Source organism: Talaromyces amestolkiae (assembly GCF_001896365.1).
Source record: "Talaromyces amestolkiae strain CIB chromosome Unknown scaffold15.1, whole genome shotgun sequence".
NCBI classification, from domain to species: domain Eukaryota; kingdom Fungi; phylum Ascomycota; class Eurotiomycetes; order Eurotiales; family Trichocomaceae; genus Talaromyces; species Talaromyces amestolkiae.
This window is the reverse complement of record NW_024468051.1, coordinates 515,626-536,940: the sequence shown is the minus strand read 5'-3', so window position 1 is coordinate 536,940 and position 21,315 is coordinate 515,626. Positions and strand designations below refer to the sequence as shown.

Sequence of the window (21,315 nt, the reverse complement as noted above, 5' to 3'; positions counted from 1 at the left end):
TTGACGCCCGTTACTTGATTTTATATTTTCCATCATCTTCTCCCGAATTGATTTGTCTAGATATCCCATGTAACTTTTTTACAGTTCGGCCGAGAGCGTTTTTTACTGATACACATACACATACACATACAAAGACAATTAGATTAGAGATTGCTAGAGTGTGGCTACTTGCTGATAGTTTTGGACTATTGGCAAGCTTTTGGATTTATGTGAGACAATGTCTGAATAAAATACTTTTATAGAAAAGATTGCTTCCAACTTTCAAGAAAAATAAGCTGTTAGTAAATTGCATTTGCATCTGATAAGATAGACCGCACTCGGTGGATCCGCAACTCTTTCCCCGCGGACAAAAATTATTCTCGAGATACAACCACTACAAAGTATTGGCAGTTCAACACCCGGACACATACCATGGTATTACTCAGAAAAACACATTTATAGCTACTGCGCGTAGTTATCTGTCTCTATCACACCTGTTAACAGGGGTTGCTATCAGCCAAACAACCATGCCATCCTCAGATCCTCCAACTGCAGCTACTGACAAAGACTACTACGAAATCCTCAACATCCCTTCATCCTCAGCCGGGAATCTGCCAATAATCAGCAAACAGCAACTCAAAAACGCATACCACAAAGCCCTCTTGAAACATCACCCGGACAAATCTTCTCCTTCTCCAACCCCCGCTCCGGGAGCACGAGACAGTAATGCATACACAATCGACGATATCACGAATGCCTACAAGGTCCTCTCCGACCCCGAGCTAAGAGCTGAATATGATCGTGACCTAACTTTACAGCGCAAATCTTTCAACAAAGCGGCGGGGAAGTCTGATGATGTCTCGTTTCATACGGGTCTTGAGGTTGTGGATCTGGAGGATATGACAGAGCAAGACGATGAGGCGACTGGCTCGTCAAGTTGGTATCGCGGCTGCCGATGTGGAGATGAAAAGGGTTTTATTGTGACGGAAGACGAGCTGGAAGCTGAGGCGCATCATGGAGAGATTTTGGTTGGGTGTCGGGGATGTAGTTTGTGGATTAAGGTTTTGTTTGCTGTTGAGGAGGATCGGCGGGAAGAAGATAATCTTTCTTCGTGAGACGATTATGCATGCAAGATACATGCTCTAGCGCAAGAAGCGGCATTTTTGATGGAATCTCGGTGCTCTCAGGTGTGAGTTCATATGCGGCTCATACTTTGAGACAAACGCTGGGCTGCACAATTTGGAGAGTTGCAATCTCCGAATGAGCAGTACACTTCAAAATGACTTTTTTCTTGGAGGGAAATGGGTCAACAAATGGGACGAGCTTGGTTCTTTTCTGAATACTGTCTTACTCAGAACGGAAAGAAGCATGTGTCTACAAACCGGGAAGGTACCCAGCGACCATGGTGTCCGGGTTCAACATGGTGCATGACCCTTGTACGACCTGGACTGCAGAATATGTACTTTTCCCAGAGGTCAGTTGACAATGTCATGATCATTACACAAAAAGCCACTTCATACCAACGAAGCATGCTTTGTTATCGACAGATCAGGAGTTTTCGACCTATCGTACTCAAGAATTCTTCACGATATTTTCCTACCACCAAATCGTGTAGAGTGACAGGACCATTCCATTGGCACAGAACGGATGACTGGACCAGACTATATTGCAATCCGCTCAAATACTGAGTCTCATACAATGATCTTTTCACTGTTGCTGGCTGGTCTCCATATTATAGGCCTTGTGTCCGGGGATGATTCTACCAGCTCTGCAGGTAATAATGATGCCACGATCACCTCAATGACTACGGCTGATCCGACATACACCGTACTCGCCCCGACGGATTCTCCCACTCTCGATCTTTTCGGCTCTGTCACAATCATCTGGTCCGCAGAAGGATATAATGTGGGAGGATACTTTTGTCGTCCATCTACTGCAAGCAGTGGCATCTATTTATACACTTCATGGATATCGCCTCAAGCCGGTAAAGTCGCCTCAGAATTCAATTGCAAGCGATTTAAAGATATTCTAGGCTAATTTTGGGGACGTATAGCCGTAACAATCAGCGGTTTAACGACGTACGAGGCGGAATTAGTTGGATCCATCATGTTTGCGTCCAACTACGCAGGATTTCCAGCTACGTGCTATTTTGGTATGGCAACCGATACCAAAGAAGGGCCAGACTCCACGGGAGGGGGAGATCTTTTCGTTGAGTTAACGTCTTTTCCTGGCGGCGAGACAGTGTCCATGCCAACGACGACCATGGATACTCAACAGACCAGTATGATTTCTCCAGTACAAAAGACAGCTTTCATTACGGCAACAAGCACAGTACCTCCCATTTATACAGTACAGCCACTTCCTAGTGAAACAATTCTGCAGCCGATCCCAGAGGCCGGAAAGAATCACGATATTTCAGGGGGTGCAATAGCAGGTATCGTCGTTGGCTCTGTAAGCGGCACCCTCATCCTCGTAGGTTTGGTAATATGGCGGACAACCGTACGGCGGAGGACTTTGACTCTAGATGCAGTGCTCCTAGGGCTCAAGAAAGCAATTGCGCCCATTAAAGCGAGCTTTCGAAAGAAACCGTCTGCTAGTGAACCAAGTAGTTCAAGCATTGAGAGAGGCGATGCGGTACATGAGATGAGCGTGCCTGATCAAACTGTATTCGAGCTGGAGTCTCCTTCGCAGCGATACACTGATGGTCTTCATGAGCTACCTGAAAAATAATTGTTCAAGCGACTTGACTTGTTTGTGTGAACAAATCATCATTGTACCTGATAGTCCTATTTTGTAATGGATAGCATAGTTTCGACCAGTGATACTACGGTTATCATGATGATAGAAGGTCAAAAGTCACTCAAGATAGGCGAAATACCTGTATCTCTGGTACAACTTAACTGCAGATGGTGCAACCTTTATTCCTACCCCGTTTGTTGAGCTTGTCGTACATAACAGCGAAGAACCAATAATGATCAACCAGTGTCACTAAAACCCACTGCAAGCCTGTCACAAATACTTCATGCGTTCTGAGTGTCTTCATCTCTACAGCTGAGCCGTCGAGTGCCCCCTCTTTTCAACACGGCACATATAGTATACTTTACCAGAATAAGCAGCCCTCAATTGACCCTTTCAATTCGAAACTATGAGGCTTTTTGGTGTATTAGCTGGCTTCTGTATGATCCGTCTTGTCCACGGTGATGATAGCAGCACGTCTCCAGACAGCAGCGTAACAACAAGCGCCAATTCCACGGAATACACCGTGTTTGCCCCTTTGCCCCGAAAAACACGCCAACCTTCAACCTAGACGTACAAGTAACATTCAAATGGCATGAAAACGGCGGCAACGGCTGGGGAGGAGTCTACTACGAAGCCCCTGGTTTCAACGACAATGTTTATTTTCCAAACTCATCTGGTGAGTCAATCTGCAGCGCCTAGATATTGACCGCAAGGCTAATACTTGATGGTACCAAGCGAAAACGACGACCGGCACAACGACTTGGTCAATCTCAGGAAGTGGGTTGCCGATCAACAACAATAAAAATTGGCCGCTTACATGCTCTTTTGTCATGTGGTGGGATACTGGTAAATCAGCACGGCCGTTGGGATATTCCTCATCTACGGGAGGAGGAACTTTTGTTTTGGAGGATTTGGTTACCATTACGACCGCCGAGCAGACCACACCGACAAGCTGGGTTATCCAAACCACGACGGTGTTTCCTTCGAAGACTCCGGAGCCTACTCCTTCTTCTAGATCTACATTTCCAGAGCCAGCAGCACCTTCAGTCTCAAGCCATGGTCTCTCAGCAGGGGACAAGGCAGGTATCGCTGTTGGTGCTGTGGCAGGCTCAGCTCTTTTAGCCGGCCTGGTTTACTGGATTACACGCATGCAACGGAAACTCGCTGTTCAGAATGAGCGTTTGTCCTGGATTGAAGATGCGAGTAGTGTTGTCCCTGGTAAACCAGCATTTTCAGTTGGTAGTCCAACACAAGAGACGACTACATCAGTCATAGAGGAGCAGAGCCAAGCACGTCATGAAATGAATACTGCGGATACGATGGTGGAAGTCGGGGAGATGGGCTCTCAGCAGCGAGATGATGGTCCTCATGAAATGCCTGAAAAGTAATCGATGAAGGAATTGTTTGACGGGCTGCGAACTATACTTTCACATCTGTGTCCTACGGATGAGCATGGTGGCACCGTCAATTTCCAATATTTGTATAATCATATATGAATCAGACAAGTATCAAAATGGAAAAAGGTGTGAAGTTGGAGTATTTGTTTGTATGTCTCACTAAACCCGATTAGTCGAGCTTATGTCGTCACTTGATAGGCTAGCGAGCTCTCCCTCCAACAGCTTCTTAGAAATCATCCATTTCTTCATCTTCAACCCCAATAACAAAGCTTTGATGATAACAGTCTCATCATCAAAATGTCACTCGTCCATATATCCTCCAAAGAGCAGTTCAGCTCGCTCTTGACGAGTTCCACCATCGTCGTGACTGACTGTAAGTTTGTTTGTCTTCACCGTCAACACTTACCCCTCCAACCTCCCGTCTATCGTTACTCTTCGCGTCACCTTCTCTTCTAGCGTTTATTGGAAAGTTCTAACATAGTATCGATCCTCTAGTTTACGCAGATTGGTGTGGACCATGTAAAGCCATCGCGCCCATGTACGAGCAGTTGGCCAACCAGCTGTCTCGGAAGAATCAGATTACATTTACCAAAGTCAATGTCGATCAACAACAGGAAGTTGCCCAGGCATACGGAGTTACTGCGTATGACCCCCATCCCCCATCTCTTTCTGATTTACCCATTTCTAACAACTTTTGTAGTATGCCCACCTTCATAATGTTCAAACGCGGCCGTGTCGTAACAACCATCCGAGGCGCCGATCCCAACAAACTCTCAGAAGCAATCCGCAAACTCGCCGCAGAAGCCAACAACATGGAATCATCAGGAGCTGGTGAAGCCAGCGACGCCGCAGCCGGAAGCTCAGGCTCATGGGCCGGTGCCTCTCTACCCCGAAACTACGCCGACGTGACCGAGACCGTGACCATCAAGGACCTGGATATGGCCAACCGTGACAGCGAAAAGGGTGCCGCCAAGGTTGTCTTTGACAAGTCGAAACCATCTGCATTGGATAATAACAAGGGGAAAGGAAAGGAGCCGGATTGGGTTGAGAGTGATACAGATGAGCAGCTCATGCTGTACATTCCATTCAACTCGACGCTGAAAGTACACTCGTTACACATTACATCTCTGCCGCCCAAGGAAAGTGAGGACGGTGATGACGATGAACTGCCAATGCGTCCCAAAACACTTCGATTGTACACCAACAGAGCTACAATTCTTGGCTTCGAGGAGGCAGAAGACATCGACCCCGTTCAGACTGTGAGCATCGCGCCGGAGGACTGGGATAGCAAGACGGGTACCGCCAAGGTGGAGTTGCGATTTGTCAAGTTCCAGAAGGTGAATTCATTGGTTGTTTTCTTTGTGGATGGCGATGGCGATGGAGAAAAGATTCGCATCGATCGGATACGAATCATTGGAGAAGCCGGCCAGGCGAGAGAGATGGGTAAATTGGAGAAGATTGGCGATGAGGCGGGKGAATAGAGAGCAGCTTTTTACGACTACGAGACTAAAATCAAGACAGACACGAACTAAAGACAATAAAAAAAAAATCATATTCAAAACTATCTAACCGAATCATCCGTATAACACATCTGCCAGCAGAAACTGTACAGATGTGTAGTAAAGAAATGTCCGATTCCAAACCAAATGGTCACAGAGCGCAATTAGAAAAAAGATAGACTCATAACCAATAAAGTAAGAATCAGTAAGCAATTATTTTTTTATCTGTGACGCAACTGACACCTTGTAACACAACGGAGGAGATTTTGTCAAGGCAACACGGGTATGTTAATTTGAGAGTTGCGTCGCCGCACGAAGAAAGAAAAGAGAAAAGAGGAGGAAAGAAATTTTTGCTGCGAGGACTTTTATATGCTTGGGTGGAGACTCTAGATAGGCTAGGATGGATATGGATTAGTCCAACCGCCATTCATCTTAGGGTGGGCTTGATAGTATATCCTGACACAATTAGCTTCATAGAAAGTATCTCCACGTGTATATTCCAGAGATGTGGGAGATATTCTCTAACTCTTCCCAGCGGAAAATTGAAACAGGACCATCTTCCTTTCGAATAGTACCACGATGATTGGGTGTCTTATAATTAGTCACCTGAGAGTACAGCAAGTTTTCGGCAAACTTCAGGGTAATGCCGTCGAATCAACGCGGTATGGTGTCGATGGGAAGTATCTCATCTACAACCATCGTATAGCTGCTGGCGTAGATGAGGTTACTGTCAATTAAGATATTGGACTAGAAACTGCACTTTCGGAGAGGAAGTAATTATAGAGATCCCTTAATGACTGTTTACAGTTTGACATGCCACGAAAAGAAAACTAAGTAACTCATGTTAGATATAGATTTACAAGCTCTTGTTGTAGAAACGTCCCTCGTGACGTTTGAAGCCATATAAGTCTCTCCCAAACAGCGCTTCATTTTTGGTAGGGTAAATATCAGCTTTTCATTTACCCTCATATGCCTTCATCAACTATCTGTTGGGAAAGAGGAGCTGTAGTGAAAAGCACAGCAGCCGAAAAGAACCGATGTGAGGCCGAACCAATACAGTATGGGGTAACTCAATGGACGTATCTAGTCACTTGTCCTGGGTAGTCTCCGGAAAGTAATTTATACTCCATGGGACTCTACCGATTCGATTCTGATACGGACAAATAGGCCCGTCTTGAGCGAAGTAATGTTGTATTATCTTGTATTACTCGAGAATTTGATCCTCACGTTGTCTTGGTGTATCGTATATCGTTCAGATTAAAGCAGATGAGAACGAAACTAACTTAAGAGCCCTGTACCTACTTGCAGTCCCTTTGCGGAGACGATTTCTGAGACAATTCAAGTGTATGCATATAATCTAGATTAAGCCTCGAAATAAAAACTCTGAAGTCAACGTTCCATGTCAACTAGGGAGCCTTAATACCAAGCAAGTTCTCGGCATTCTTGTACGCAATAAAATCCAGCTCTTCACTCGTTACCAGACCACTCTTTTCAAGTTCCTCAAACCATTTGAGCCCGGCTTCATTGGTCGTAAACGGGTAATCAACACTATACAAGATGCGCTCAATCTTCGTATTGCTCAGAATGCATCTCATTGGATCCAAACTCCATGCACCGGAGGTGGTAATCCAGATATTTTCATCCCAAACTTCCCGAAAGGGCCGTTCCCGCTGGCCCATAATCACTTCCTGGTCTATGATACGCTGTAACATGAATGGAATCATTTCCCCAAAATGGCCAATAATAATCTTCAGCTTAGGAAATCTGTCGAAGACTCCTGCTGCATGTAGACGACAGATGTGTATTCCAACTTCGCTATGCCATCCCCACATTGCGCCGCCTATGACTGATGTCGCGCGATCAGAATAGTTGCCTGCGTATGCTTGTCGGAAAATCTCGTCCTCTGGTCTTGATGGATGTAGATATATCGGAACATCAAGCTCCTGCGCCTTTCTCCAGAGATCGTCATACTCGATCCCGTCGCAGTACCCCTTTCTACTCTTGTGGTCTACCAATGCTCCCAAAAACCCGTGCTCTTTCACTGTCCGTTCGAGTTCTGCGGCGGCCGCGGCTGGATGCGCCATGGGGAGGACGGCAAATGCAGCAAACCGCTTGGAGGCCTCTTCTGTCTTGCGGACTTCGTTGGCCAACTGGTCGTTGCCGGCCCGGCAGACTTCTGGTGATGGATTGTCCGCTGCGCAATGGGAAATGACTTGCAAAGTTACTTTGCCTTTATCCATTTCTCTCAAGCGGAGCTCACCGGCATCAAGAAGTCTCTCGAGTGCTCCAGGCCATTGCTTGATGCCTTCTTTCATCGAATTGTCGAATGAGTCTAAGACCGCCGTGGAGTACCAGTGCTCCTCGAGCGTAATGAGTGGCGGAGTCATTTTGTGAGGTTGTTACCGATTCTAACAGCTGAATCTTGTTCAGGTGATTTTGACAGTAATCAAGAATTTTTCATGGATCTCTAAAGCTTTATTTGATGCAGCCCTAGTAGGCTAATCGAGTCACCGGCTCTCAGTCTACAGCAGTGTGATGAATGGAGGACGCCCAAGTTTCGGGCACTATACATGATGAATGCCGGCGGTAGTTCAATCAGCATACCATTGTCCGCGCACGTAAGTAGCAAATGATTCAACTTTGCCCGGATACAACGAAATTCCAAAGCGTTCTTTGTTTGCAATGATTAGCGACCTAGGGTTACGGAAGAGCATTTCCTTTTTGGGTCGGCATTTCCAGATTTGTTCGGCTTTCAACTCACAAAACTGGGATACTATCAGCTTCATTATTAGTCGGAAGAGACCGAGCCGAATATTACGAAGGAATTTGGAGGAAGTAACTAGTGGCAGGATCCGATCTTCCGCTACCGCCGACCCCATGGGGTATGAAGTGACTAGTGTTCGTATGAGTGTTGAGGTCAAAGTTTGTGGAATTGGTCACGCATTGAAAAGCTATACCTTAGACATTTGGTAAAATGTCATCTGCCCCATTCTTGTGACAAGATTTTGGCTCTACTCATTCGCACTATGGCGGCTCCTGTAGCAATCATTACTGGCGGCTCTTCAGGCATCGGCTTGGCCTTGGTCCAGCACCTCGTCTCTCTGGGATGGAGAGTGGTCATCAGCGATATCAATCCGCCCACAGTTTCGATTGAACGAACGGTATTCTTTCCAACCGACGTTGCCTCTTGGGATCAACAGGCAAAGATGTTTGAAGCCGCTTACGCCTGGGGCAAACGACTTGACTTTTGTGCCCTCAATGCAGGGATAGACGATAGAGATGACATTTTCGATTCTCTATCCCTGGACATCGACAAGCCTCCACGGAAACCAAACATAAAAACCTTTGAAGTCAATCTTACTGGAACGTAGGTAACCGAACAGCTCAGATATCGATTTGTCGGCTGACGAGAATACAGATATTACGGCATCAAGCTCGCCGCACATTACATGACAATACCTAGTGAGAGCGGCGGCAAAGCCAAACCAGGAGGCAAAATAGTCCTCACATCTTCCGGGGGAGGCATTATCCCCATACCAGCACTGCCTCAATACTCGGCTACTAAGCACGCTCTTATTGGCCTTGTCCGTGCATTGGCGGCGGCGGGGTCGGCTTCCAAAGCCAATATTTGCATCAATGCGGTGTGTCCAGCCATCGTTGACACGCGTGGTCTACCTGCTGGATTAGTGGAGAAAATACCTTCAGCGCAGATCACGCCTATGAGTACGATCATGCGGTGCTTCGATGCTGTAGCTAATTTGGCTGACTTCAATGATAAGAACTGGGTGGAGCAGGGAAGGACCGGTGAGACGGTGGAAGGAAATGTGCAGGAACTGATATGGCACCATGTACCTCAACGACCAAAAGTAGAAGGGGATCAGTTGGATAGGCAAAAGGGATTTCTGGTTGTAGCAGAGGCGTTTGCTCAAAGGAAACGCCAGATTATAGCTGCGGCAAGGAATGAAGATTAAGCTCATTAGAGAATAAATATCTGTTCATATTTTACGCTTCATTATTGTCATATGAAAGAGGCTTTACATTATATGAGTTGCCAATATACAGCTTGGGCTTTAATGAATTAACAATGTATCGCTCATGCATGTAACATGAACCTAGTTAATAATCAAATTTTCAAGTACCTAACTTCAAATTTCATTCATCACTTTATCAATGACATGTAATTTCTTACACACTGCCTTTAGCTTCGCTCTTCTTGTTTGCTAAAGCAGTATCTGAAGTCACAACGGCGGTATGGTTGGTCAGATAAGGCGAAGGGTCCAAAACAAACAGACAAGCAACGCATGCTATGACACAGAATGGTATAGATGCATACCAAACGTAGGCTAACGCATCACTGTATCCCCAACGAACCGCCAATTTTCCAGCAGCAACAACATTTTCAGGGTATGCGGCCAGGCTGGCGGCATTACCAGACGTTAGGGCAGCTATAAGGCCACCTACACGCGGTAAAGGGAAGTCGAGAGGTTCCACTGCCGCCAAAACTCTCATTGGGATGCTTTTGGCAGCCCTAGCGCGGAGAATAGTATTGAAGAGTGTAGAACCTATTGCTCCACCGAGATAACGAGAGGCGCCGAGTAGGCCAAGCGCCAGACCTATATCTCGTTGAGGAACATGAAGCCCCGCGGTAGTGTAGCTAAGAACAAGAGTCCATGCAAAAGGAGCATTGGCAATTCCCTGAATGACTAGTCCGGCGGGAATTCGATCGGGAGTGGCAATTGCCAAAAGACCGCAACCGAGAGCCTGGATCGCGTTGGCAATAAGAAGCTGTTGAGGAAAGTGTTTGAGCTTCCGGGCCAGACTGCCGAGCACGAATCCGCCAATAAAGGTCCCGAGGCCAGCTGGAGTGTTGAACCATCCGGCAAGAGTGGGATCCGATGTAAAAACAAGTTGGATTTGCTGGGGTACGAAATTGGCCAGAGCGATGTGTGCAAGGCCAGAGGCAAAATTTATAATAAGTAGGGACGTGAATTCCCTGAATCTACCCATCAGTCGATAGGGGAAAAGTGGTCTTCCAACACGACCCCGAAAGTCCCAGACAAAAGTGCACAAAAATAAGATGCCACCAAGTGTTATAGGGACAATCACAGCGGCGCTCTTCCAAGGATAGGTAATACCGGGCCAACCTAGGCCGAGCAGAAACAAGGTCACGCCTGCTGCATAGAGGAATATGCCGAGATAGTCCAGCTCAGACAGAACCTGAAGCTTGGTGCGATCCTGAAAGGTGCGCCTAGGCGGCTTGTAGAAGATCAATGTACCGGCTGTAGCAATAAGACCAATGATCTCCCCTATGATGAAGATCCATCGCCATGTAACATCCTGGGTGAGCTTTCTTGCCATTACCGGGCCGAACGAACCCACTACACATAGGAGGAACTCGGGCGATGCAATTCCGAATGGCCTCCATTTGTTGGGGAGTATCTCTGATATACTCGCATAGATTCTAGCCCCCATATGTGTTAGCAGGGCCATTGTGACATGATAATTGGGGCGAGGTTACACAAAAACAGTTCCAGTGCCAGCTCCAATGATCACCATCGCGGCAATTATCTGGTTTAACCCCTGAGCAGTGGCCCCAACGAGGTGGCCAATGAGCAAGAACACTTGTCCAGTCACCACAACCTGTTTCCGTCCCATATAGTCGCTTAGTTGACCGGCAATGGCAAAGGCGACACTTCCGCTCACAGACCATCCGCCAGCAAGCCAATTGACATTATTTGTATTGCCTTGTAACTTTAGGACGACTGTGGTTGCAACCGGGACAAAAGTACTCAGTGAGAAAGTAATCGATGGAAGGAATGTCATGCCCAGGAAAAACACCGCTGCCCAAGTCGATGCAGAGACTCTGCCATCGGCGTTGATGTCCAGCGCCGCCTGATGAGGGTTCCCATGGTCCTCATAAATATGAGAGTCAAGGATCTCCGCTCCAATTTTGCCCTGTGTCTTCAAGGGCGACATAGCCATAGAGGGAGCATTCTCAATAAACTCTATTTCAATTTCTTCAGTACCCATGCTTAGAGTTTCGAACCTGGGGATAGTCAATTCCGATTTGAAAAATACAATAAATGAGAAAGATGAAGAGTAAAACACTTGCAGGGTTTAAGGAGTTATATTAATATGGACCTTAGAACCCGGGGTCGCGGTACTTGGGTAGGCAAATCCGGGGTGCTCATCTATGGGTGCCGGACTAAACAAGTGAAATCTGGGGTACATGGAACCCCAGGCAACCCGTATCCAACTCAATTGCGTCGTGCTAGTATCTCCTCATGATTTGTGGAGGGAATTGCCATTGAGTCAGTTCATCCAACGGTGGCGTTGATGGCTGGATATTTCTACCGGTTACCGAACCAAATAGGATACCTAACCCTAATATCGCCAATAATCACGCAACTGGCTAGCCCGAGCTTTTCCATGCCATCTTTTTCCAGCCAATATATAGATTCTCCCACTTTTCCTGGGGTACTGTTATTTGCTCGTTTGTTCCTCAAAGTCTGTGGTTAGCATCTGTCCAGTTCGTGTCCGCGGCAAAACCGAGTGATCGACCACCCAAGAAGACATTGCTTCGTTCATACCATGGCGTCTCTTACGCACTGGAACCGCTTGGTGAGATACGTGTCAGCCAAAAATGGCCAGGTACGATATGGCGAGCCAATTATTGATAGTACGACGGATATCGACCAGCAGATTGCAGCCGGAGCAGCAGTAAAGGTCCGAGTGCTCAAAGGTTCAAGTGCTCTAACAGCCGTGCCGACTGATGAGGAAGACACAATCCAGCAGCTGCTTGGGCCTCTCAGTCCGGCTGAAGTGCCCATTGTGCGGTGCACGGGACTGAATTACAAAAGTCATAGTAAGTCCTCCAAATGAATCTGCATCGTAGGATCTGTGACTCTGACATCGACTGCTACTTGTAGTCGCAGAGTCAGGCTTTGACTTCCCTGAGTACCCGACATTGTTTCTGAAGCCTAATCAGGCCATCGCCGATACACGAGAGGCAATCCCAATACCAAAGCTTGCCCAAAGCCACTGCGACTACGAAGGCGAGCTGACCATTGTGATTGGAAAAGATGCAAAAAATGTCTCAGAGGCCGATGCATTGGACTATGTTGCGGGCTACGTCGTTGGTAATGACATTTCCTGTCGAGACTGGCAGCTAGACAAGGCAAAGGCCGGCATGATACAGCAATGGTGTTTCTCCAAATCTTTTGACAAGTACGCTCCATTGGGTCCCGCGATTGTCAGTACCAAAGTGCTCGGGGATGCTTCCGGGTTACGTCTGAAGACCTATGTCAACGATGAGCTTAGGCAAGACTCTAACACTTCTGACCTCTTATTCGGCGTACGGAAACTTGTCAGTTTCTTGAGCACGGGGCAAACTCTTGAAAAAGGTAGTCTGATCATGTCTGGCACACCTGGTGGAGTCGGTGCAGCAATGAAACCGACACCCCAATTCCTGACGAATGGCGATGAGGTTGTGGTAGAGATTGAGGGCATTGGAACACTGAGGAATGTTATACGGTTTGAGTAGGCGAGTTCGGACTTTCCTGCTTAGAGGGTTGCTCATGTCCGAGTATGATGTCTAAGATCTTTTCGGATAAATATAATGCTTTGCATAAGTTCATTTACCTGGAATTTCTTCCTTATACTCTTAGCTGGGTTGATTGGTTATGAAAGCTATTTCAATGCTTTAGATTGGATGAGAATCCTATGCATTAGCAGAATTTCCATAATGATTCTTTCCATCAATATAAGGAGCTTTACACGTGGGCAATAAAGACAAATACGTTTCAGGTAGTACAAATACAACTTCTGATGAAAACTTCCGAATGATGTCCCTGAAATTTCGTCGGAGCTCTTTTTAACATCTCATACCCTGTATTATTGCATATTTCAAGAAGTATCATAGAACAGAGTCGATTGAGTCCACAAAGGGGAGCAGAGTGCCCCAGGATTCAACATTGTCATCTGGAAGCCATCTGAAGAGCTCGTCTTCCTGTAGAATTGAGGTTAGATGACTGTACACTAAAGCACTCCTTTATAAAAAGTACAAGAAGGATGGATACAAACAATATGAGAGAGAAATACACCAAGAGATATCTTTGGAAGAGAAAAAGAAAAAAACGTACATGTAGAGAGAAATTATCCAGCGTCTCCGAAGCCAGCATATCGATCATATTATCCCGAGACAGAGGGGTCGATTGCGAAGGATCCATATCATATATGGTTTCTTTCGCCTTTTGCATTTCCTCCACTGCCAGACGTGCGAATTGGCACATTTCTCTTACGAATCGGAAGGGCATCTCGAGGTTGGTGACAAACTCGATGTTGGAAAAGTATCCGAGTGCCATATCTACTTTTCAATTAGTGTCTTCCCCAGAATAACAAAGTTTCTGAGAAATATTCCAGAGCATACCTAACAGGACTAAATCTGACTGTGCCGTAGAGGGATCACGCAGAATATGAAGGAAAAGGTTACTGAAGCAGTATGTTGGAGTATACGTGGCGACTCTAGATTGGAATTCAGATCAATGTAGCTTTTTTGAGGAGAAAAGGCGGGGGCAATAGCTTACAGTGCTGTGCAGCTTACATCAACGCGAATCTGCCTGGTTGCAAGAATACCTGCTCGCGAAACGTTTGCCACGGCGTTACATGATGCTTCAATCTGAGCAAGAGCTGTCATATCCTGCTCAACAGATTCACGCACGCCTGACCACGGATAGGCCAAAGGAGTATTAATATCTAGAACGAGAGAGAAGTAGTATGCTTGAAGCAACTGGGCTTGACGGACCGTCGTCCCTTGTGGCAACTGGGAAAGCTCTATTGGAGCGTCCAGTACAATAATATGTTGTAGAGATTTTTTCAAAGCATCCAATTCCTGGCTCAAACTGCGAACTGTTTCGATCAATTGAGCAGGAGTTTGTCGCAAAGCCTTTGCGCTAGAAAGGCGCTTTTTAGTAGTGGAAGAGAGTCGCATTAGTTCAATGGATACATGGCAGTATATCGTATCATTTAGCTGTCCGCTTAATGCCCTCTCGGGTATTATGGCACTAATCTCATCATCATCTATGCTCTAGCAAAATGGTCAGTCTTGACTTACAAACAGCGACTAACATATTGCGCATAGGAACCTACCGACGGACGGCCTGATCGTGAGCAGATCTGTTTCTCTAGGCAATAGATGGACCAAAACATCCAATTCCTGTGTGAGACTTCATGCGGTGAGATATTCCAGGAACGAGCAGGTTGTCTATGTAGTCCTTTGGCGCAGGCAAGCCGCATGGCATCAGAACAGAGCATATATTGCAACGATGTCTTGCCTATGCTGTCACTATAATATGCCTAAAGTAGATCATCAGTGTTACGGCACCAACAATTGAATCACAGTTTATAGAAATGATCCTTACCATCAAGATAAGAACCTGAACCACGGTCATAAAAGAACCCAGGAAAATGACTTCGGTGTGAACGGCAAGGGCGTTTTCGAACCAAGCCCAGGCAGTTCTCCAAGTTTCATTAAAGCTGTTTGCTGTTTTAGAGTGCACAATCCGACTCCCAGTCGCCCAGATGATATTTCGCAATGCATAGTAGGAAGGGTCATCAGGCATGCTATTATTGAGATGGGCACGAAGTCGGGACTCAAACCAAACGCGATCCACGATGCCGAACAATTGAACTGGTGCCTCCTCAAAGAATGCTAGAGAAAACTGTCAGATACACTGTCGATAAATGTGGACCACACTCGAGGGTCATTACCTTTTGCATACTGCCATGCGATTTCTGGAGGAGGCTCCGGTGCCCGCGAAGATGGCAATTTGTTGTTGTCATTGATTTTCAACGTGCGACTCACATCGGTAACAAACCGCAGGGCTACAATACTAAACCCAGGGGCTTTCACTTTTGACATGACCCATGCTACCGCTGGTTTGGAGAAAATGGATAGAATAGATCGCGGACCTATCAAATAATCAGCCTCTTCAAGTTTTCAATTGATAGGTTGCAGATATATCCACCGTAGTACTCTAAATTTGGCTGCGCGCTTAAGTTAGTATTATCACCTTACAATAGTAAGATAGTTGTATGAACATACCGCTTCGGCCGTATACACACTACTACCCTCGTCTTCAATATTCTGCTCATCATGAACGGCTGGAGAAGGATGAACATCAGCAAGTGGCTGAACCACCTGGCCATCTGGATGGTGATAGATGAAAGTTGGCGATTTGGTGATGGTGGGATGATTTGCTGAAGGATTAGGGCTAGGGTTGGGGCCAGGAGTAATTTGATTAACAGCAGGGGTCGTGTTCCCCTCCGCTGGAGCTTGCAACAAGTCCTCAATCTTGTGAGTGCTTCTAGACAAATCTGCTGGCTCGTTATTTTGTCTAGCTACCGGGCGCGGGCGTCGTCGAGCCGTGACAACGCATTCCACAGCTCGATCTAAACAATTTGCACACGGAAATGAACCATTGCCTGTAAGACTCGTGCGATATGATTAGACGACAGGAAATTTCCAACGCAAACTTCCGAGACATACATCGAATCTTTTTTACCCGGCATTGATTGCATGCTTGTGACCGCCGGCTTTTGGCCGGCGTCTGGACGGTTCTGATTCGGCCTTCCATGTCCGGAGACGGCAGGTTCTACTTATCACAACGACTGCACTGTACTTGTTCCGGGTTGAGAGCGATGAAGTCGTACAGCTCAACTCCGGCATAAGTGCCTTAAATAAAATAGATTGCTGGGGGTCGTCACAACCGGAACGTATGAACCGAACAAACCCTAAGCCCCGCTCACTATGCCTAGTCCGTTCGGCATTTGTGAAATGGATCCACCCCCGGATATCAAGTGGATCTTTAGAGTCGAAGTATTAGCTATGGTAAATGCGACACATGGTGATCTTCCACGCAAATCAGGCATTCGGGATGCCATGTTGGTAAGGAAGCACGTAAGGTTGACTGGAAAATATAATTCAGTTGAAATGTGTCCTACAAAGCATACCCGTGGGCGAATTGTATATTCAAGTGATACAGTGAGCTAGCTATTTCCTGCATTTTTCCCAACATGACAACGAAGCTTGACAATATTATTGTAGTTGGTGCTGGACCAAGCGGCCTGTTACTGGCTTTGATGCTGGGGCAACATGGTATCAAGGTCGATGTTGTAGAGGCTCTGGATGGCCTCGACAAAAGACCTCGTGGTGTGGCCTATGGGCCAGCCGCAGCTGTGTACGTTTTTTAATCTCTTGAGCGGCTCTAATTTGAGCTGATAATTGAACAGAGTGTTACATCGTGCCAAGATCCTGGGCAAAATACGAGAAGTCGGGCTAACCCCTGAGTCTCTTACATGGCGCAAGCTTGATGGAACAATCATCAATAGCCTAGCAGGCCTCCAGAGCGGAGGAGAGGAAAGCGCTACCGTGATTCATCCAGCTGAAGACCTTGCAGGAGTTTTTCTAGAGGAAGTCTACAAGCAGCCCAGCGTCACGGTGCACTGGGGCCATAAAGTGGTTTCTGCTGGCCAAAGTGAAGCGAGAGCCTGGGTTGATATTGAAGGTGGTAAAAAGCTTGAAGGCGACTTTGTTGTGGGCTGCGACGGAGCGTCCAGTGTTGTTCGAAAGTCGCTGTTTGGCAACAAATTTGATGGGAAAACGTGGGACAAGATCATCATGGGCACTAATGTAATTCCAAGCCCCCATTCCATCGCCAGAAATCTAACATTTGCTGTAGCTACGATATGACTTTAAAAGGTATGGCTGGGAAGATACATTGTGGGKAATCCATCCGGATCATTTTGCTGTTATCTGCCAAATCACGCAAGACGGAGTATGGCGCGTGTCCTACGGGGAAAACCCAGGTCTTTCCCGGGAAGAACTCCAAGCCAACATGCCTGAGAAATTGCGGCAGATCCTTCCTGGAAACCCTTCGCCTGATGAATACCAAATTCTCGCATTCAACCCATACGTGATGCATCAGAGATGCGCAGAGCGTATGAGAGTTGGTCGTATTCTGCTGGCCGCTGATGCTGCACATCTCAATAATCCAATGTTCGTGCAAAACTTTCATGAATCTTTCCAGACGAGTATTTCTAACATGACTGAAGGGGTGGTCTTGGCTTGACGACTGGAATCGCCGATATTGGGAGTCTCGTCGACTGCTTTTACGGAATCTATGATGGAAAAGCAAGCTTAGACATTCTCGATAAATACGATGAAGCCCGACGAAATGTGTTTCATACAGTCACGGATGTGATCTCCACTGCGAACTTGAATCGAGTTCGAAGTGATGCGGATTCACTACTCAATGGTGGTGATCCTTTCTTTGCCCTTCTTGACGCAGCAAAGAAGGATCCAAGTTTGTTCCAAAAGTTTGCCGAAGTCAGCTCTCCCAGCTCGTATGCAATTCACTAAGTAAATACTGACCACGTTTTCTAGGAGCAAATGAAGCTTAGTAGTGATCTCACTGTTTACTACAATTGAAATTAGTTCTCAGGGCTTTTGTAGCCATACGACCATTCCTGAAAATCGCTCAAATCCCACTTCGTTATGGATATCTTGATTATTTGCTGTTCTAAGAACCTACTTTTCCGCCCTGGGGTTGTCAGTAGGCCTACCCCTACCTATCTGAACTGTAGCATCTACTCAAATTTATATACATTTGAATGTGAGAATCATGTGCTTAACTGTTATGTCCTAATGATACGCCTCCAAGTCAAGTCCGATTCCAGCTTATATAACCCTCTCGAGAAAGAATCTGAGATACCTGGCATCCAAGCCTGACAATGAAAAGACCGAAAATGTACGAATACAAAATCACAATCCTGCGAACTGGAATAATATCTATTCAGACTTGAGCACACCCTCCAACCCACTTTCTTTCATCCCATCAGCAACCGCAGGAAACGAAACAGCTGCTATCCTAGCCCACTTCGTACTACTAGGATTCCTCCAAGCATGATTTACCGACCTCTGCACCAACACATCCCCAGGTTTCATCAGCCTCATCTCTCCTGAGTCTAGCATAATCTCAACTTCCCCATCAATAACAAAATTGTAGTTGACACTAACAGTCCGATGCATTGCCGATGTGAAATCGGGCGGAAAGTCGACAATACGTGCTGCCGAGCCACCAGGGATGATGATTCCTGGTGGGTTATCGATGAAGTGTTGGTATCGCTCTATGTCTTTCTCGTGCTTGATGTCGACGGGGAAGTTTTGGGTGGCGTAGCAGAAAAAGAGATTTGCAGGCGTCGGGTTTGTGACGGCTGGCGGGTTGTCGTCTACCGATGAGAAAACTGACTCGCCGGCTTCATTGTTGGTGGTGATGTATCGCTTGATGTCTCGTAATTGACTCTCAATCGGCATTTTAAATGTCGTTTGTTGGGTGGCAGACAAGAACAGATGCGTGTTGAGTATATTCAATGGATTAACTGAATGCGAACCCTTCACTCAAACCAGGCTTTTCTTGAAACGTTTGGCTGAGGACAAGAGAACAAACATATCAGATATAAACAGTCTCCCTCGAGTAGTTCGTGAAATGCAATGTATTCGTTAGGCTTGATCTCATCATACTGGTCTACTGAGTTCATGTCTTGTGTGCTACCTTCCTAAATCGTTCGGCATTCAGGGCTCAATCCGGCAACGTGCTGAGAAAATGGCGTTACGACTTTATTCCAACGCCATGATTTCTCCGTCCCGGAGAATTCGTTCCCAATTACCGTATGCAGTCAAAGTAGTTTAGTGTTCGTAAAGGATTGACTGATTCAACGACTAACACCGTTATCTGGGATCATATGGGGATGTCTTGTAAAACAATCAAAAACAAAAATGAAGACGTAGACTTTTTGAACTTCCCTCTAGATTCCACAGACATTGTTAAGGTCATTTAGATACCAAAGATCCATATCCATATCCATACCGTCAAACCTATACCATCATGTCTGCACCAGTTCAAGAAAATATTGCCTCTGCAGCTGATGGCATCTCCCCCTCGGCCCTATGCCATATCGTCCTCCGCACGCCGACAGAAAACTACTCGAAAATGGTCGACTTCTACCTCACCTTCCTCGGCGCACACGCAACCCACACACATCCGCGCGTCACATTCCTCACCTACGACTACGAGCACCACCGCATCGCCATTGTAAACTACCCAGACCTCAAACCCCTCGACACCCAGGCCGCCGGTCTAGCTCACATTGCATTCGGCTTCGACACCCTCACCGAACTGGCCACAAGCTTCGAACAGAAAAAGGCAAGGGGCATACTGCCGTTCTGGTGCGTCAATCATGGGATGAGTACGAGCATGTATTATAGGGATCCGGATGGGAATGAGCTTGAGTTGCAAGTCGACAATTTTGAGACTGTAACTGAGGCGATTGAGTTTATGAATGGGGCGAAGTTTGAGGAGAATCCGATTGGGGTTGATTATGATCCGGAGGAGTTTGTGAGGAGGGTCAGGAGCGGGGAGGATGAGAAAAGGATCAAGATGCGTTCTGATCTGGTTGAGTCATAGCTTTATTGACGAGAATATTTGGAATGGGGGAGTAAGTTTTTGTGCTATAAGCAGATACTTTTTGAAGTATCTTCAGTCAGTACTTAGGTATGATTCGTCTATTAATGCAGAAGTTGAATATCAGCGCTGAAGATCAATTTACGACACGTTCACTCTGTCCTAAAAGTCTAGCCTGCCCTCGGACGAGCAGGCCAACGATGTGGTCACAAGCTGGCTTATAACCAAGAAAGACGCATATATCTGGCCTAGATGTGAGCGATGTGGATTCGAGCAAGCCCGCGCATACGTACGACTTCGACTCGCTTGAGGCTATGAATTCGAAAAACTGGTTCATGCGTGAGATGAAAGCCGAGATGCAAGAATTCTCACTATTGGGACACACTCCGATTAAAGAGGTGGGCAACAGAGGCTGTGGTAAGATCGACATATCGTCAGTAGATAAAGCCAACGTCCAAGTGATGTGTAATTTTTTCTGTTGGGTATTTCAGAGGATGTGCGCTGGAAGAACAAAGTATATCAATCAATATATGCAGCATTGACGGGGAAGAATGGTGATGGCGGCGCATAAATCCGCTCCATTCAGTCGGTCTCGTTAATATCCAGCTTTATTCGACCTAGCATATACCTAGGTAGTCGCGAGTTGCCAAACTGCACCTGTTAAAAAATCCAGCGGAGTCCTGGAGTTCCTATATTTTCAAGTTCATAAAACACTGCAAGGAGAAGAAAGATGTATGCTAGGTAGATACTCATGACAACTTTGTCTTGTATTTGGCAGGACAACAGGCAACAGGCACCTTCTTTGGAAAGACCAGTTAGCTTTTGTGCAAAGGAAGGAGCCAGGTCATCTTGAAGGAATGAGCATGCCGAGGCACTGTCTCAAAGAACCTCCACTATAGACACATTCCTACATCTACAAAAACAGATAAAAACATGATAATAGATACAACGCAGAATACCTAGGTATCTCAAAGCGGCCTAAAGCAGACATCCACTATGCCTGAGGCAGCATATACAAAATGCAGGAACAATCTCAACGCGTCACATGTTACCTGATAAACCATGGTGTACCTGCATAACACCGAGCTGCCTATCTGGTCGATCAGAGAGCTAGCTGGACGCCGTTTATTCGCTGCACCACTTCCACCGCGAACGGCGTTTTGCTAGTACAAGCAGCTTGTC

The 21,315-nt window shown here is 46.4% G+C and overlaps 10 protein-coding genes across 10 annotated transcripts; 6 read left to right on the top strand and 4 right to left on the bottom strand.

The window, feature by feature from the left end:
• Window positions 1–506: 506 nt before the first annotated feature.
• BHQ10_007404 (uncharacterized protein) lies at window positions 507–4,106 on the top strand (the record flags this gene model as incomplete). Its single annotated transcript, XM_040880096.1, has 3 exons — window positions 507–1,007; window positions 3,190–3,394; window positions 3,454–4,106. The coding sequence occupies 3 exons, from the start codon at window positions 507–509 to the stop codon at window positions 4,104–4,106; spliced, it is 1,359 nt and encodes a 452-aa protein (XP_040735907.1).
• A 306-nt stretch (window positions 4,107–4,412) lies between these two features.
• On the top strand, window positions 4,413–5,596 carry BHQ10_007403 (uncharacterized protein; the record flags this gene model as incomplete). Its single annotated transcript, XM_040880095.1, has 3 exons — window positions 4,413–4,488; window positions 4,611–4,758; window positions 4,816–5,596. The coding sequence occupies 3 exons, from the start codon at window positions 4,413–4,415 to the stop codon at window positions 5,594–5,596; spliced, it is 1,005 nt and encodes a 334-aa protein (XP_040735906.1).
• A 1,424-nt stretch (window positions 5,597–7,020) lies between these two features.
• Window positions 7,021–8,001, bottom strand: BHQ10_007402 (uncharacterized protein; the record flags this gene model as incomplete). Its single annotated transcript, XM_040880094.1, has 1 exon — window positions 7,021–8,001. The coding sequence occupies one exon, from the start codon at window positions 7,999–8,001 to the stop codon at window positions 7,021–7,023; it is 981 nt and encodes a 326-aa protein (XP_040735905.1).
• Window positions 8,002–8,640: 639 nt separating this feature from the next.
• BHQ10_007401 (uncharacterized protein) lies at window positions 8,641–9,585 on the top strand (the record flags this gene model as incomplete). Its single annotated transcript, XM_040880093.1, has 2 exons — window positions 8,641–8,981; window positions 9,033–9,585. The coding sequence occupies 2 exons, from the start codon at window positions 8,641–8,643 to the stop codon at window positions 9,583–9,585; spliced, it is 894 nt and encodes a 297-aa protein (XP_040735904.1).
• A 214-nt stretch (window positions 9,586–9,799) lies between these two features.
• BHQ10_007400 (uncharacterized protein) lies at window positions 9,800–11,644 on the bottom strand (the record flags this gene model as incomplete). Its single annotated transcript, XM_040880092.1, has 2 exons — window positions 9,800–11,075; window positions 11,133–11,644. The coding sequence occupies 2 exons, from the start codon at window positions 11,642–11,644 to the stop codon at window positions 9,800–9,802; spliced, it is 1,788 nt and encodes a 595-aa protein (XP_040735903.1).
• Window positions 11,645–12,205: 561 nt separating this feature from the next.
• BHQ10_007399 (uncharacterized protein) lies at window positions 12,206–13,157 on the top strand (the record flags this gene model as incomplete). Its single annotated transcript, XM_040880089.1, has 2 exons — window positions 12,206–12,479; window positions 12,544–13,157. 2 exons carry the CDS (start codon window positions 12,206–12,208, stop codon window positions 13,155–13,157), a joined length of 888 nt encoding a protein of 295 aa, XP_040735902.1.
• Window positions 13,158–13,529: 372 nt separating this feature from the next.
• On the bottom strand, window positions 13,530–16,248 carry BHQ10_007398 (uncharacterized protein; the record flags this gene model as incomplete). Its single annotated transcript, XM_040880088.1, has 10 exons — window positions 13,530–13,622; window positions 13,756–13,979; window positions 14,043–14,137; window positions 14,200–14,699; window positions 14,762–14,968; window positions 15,034–15,323; window positions 15,383–15,583; window positions 15,640–15,658; window positions 15,717–16,063; window positions 16,161–16,248. The coding sequence occupies 10 exons, from the start codon at window positions 16,246–16,248 to the stop codon at window positions 13,530–13,532; spliced, it is 2,064 nt and encodes a 687-aa protein (XP_040735901.1).
• A 439-nt stretch (window positions 16,249–16,687) lies between these two features.
• On the top strand, window positions 16,688–18,032 carry BHQ10_007397 (uncharacterized protein; the record flags this gene model as incomplete). The annotated part of the gene is made up of 4 exons (XM_040880087.1): window positions 16,688–16,851; window positions 16,904–17,303; window positions 17,353–17,669; window positions 17,726–18,032. The coding sequence occupies 4 exons, from the start codon at window positions 16,688–16,690 to the stop codon at window positions 18,030–18,032; spliced, it is 1,188 nt and encodes a 395-aa protein (XP_040735900.1).
• A 429-nt stretch (window positions 18,033–18,461) lies between these two features.
• On the bottom strand, window positions 18,462–18,986 carry BHQ10_007396 (uncharacterized protein; the record flags this gene model as incomplete). The annotated part of the gene is made up of 1 exon (XM_040880086.1): window positions 18,462–18,986. The coding sequence occupies one exon, from the start codon at window positions 18,984–18,986 to the stop codon at window positions 18,462–18,464; it is 525 nt and encodes a 174-aa protein (XP_040735899.1).
• Window positions 18,987–19,557: 571 nt separating this feature from the next.
• BHQ10_007395 (uncharacterized protein) lies at window positions 19,558–20,136 on the top strand (the record flags this gene model as incomplete). Its single annotated transcript, XM_040880085.1, has 1 exon — window positions 19,558–20,136. One exon carries the CDS (start codon window positions 19,558–19,560, stop codon window positions 20,134–20,136), a length of 579 nt encoding a protein of 192 aa, XP_040735898.1.
• Window positions 20,137–21,315: the final 1,179 nt, after the last annotated feature.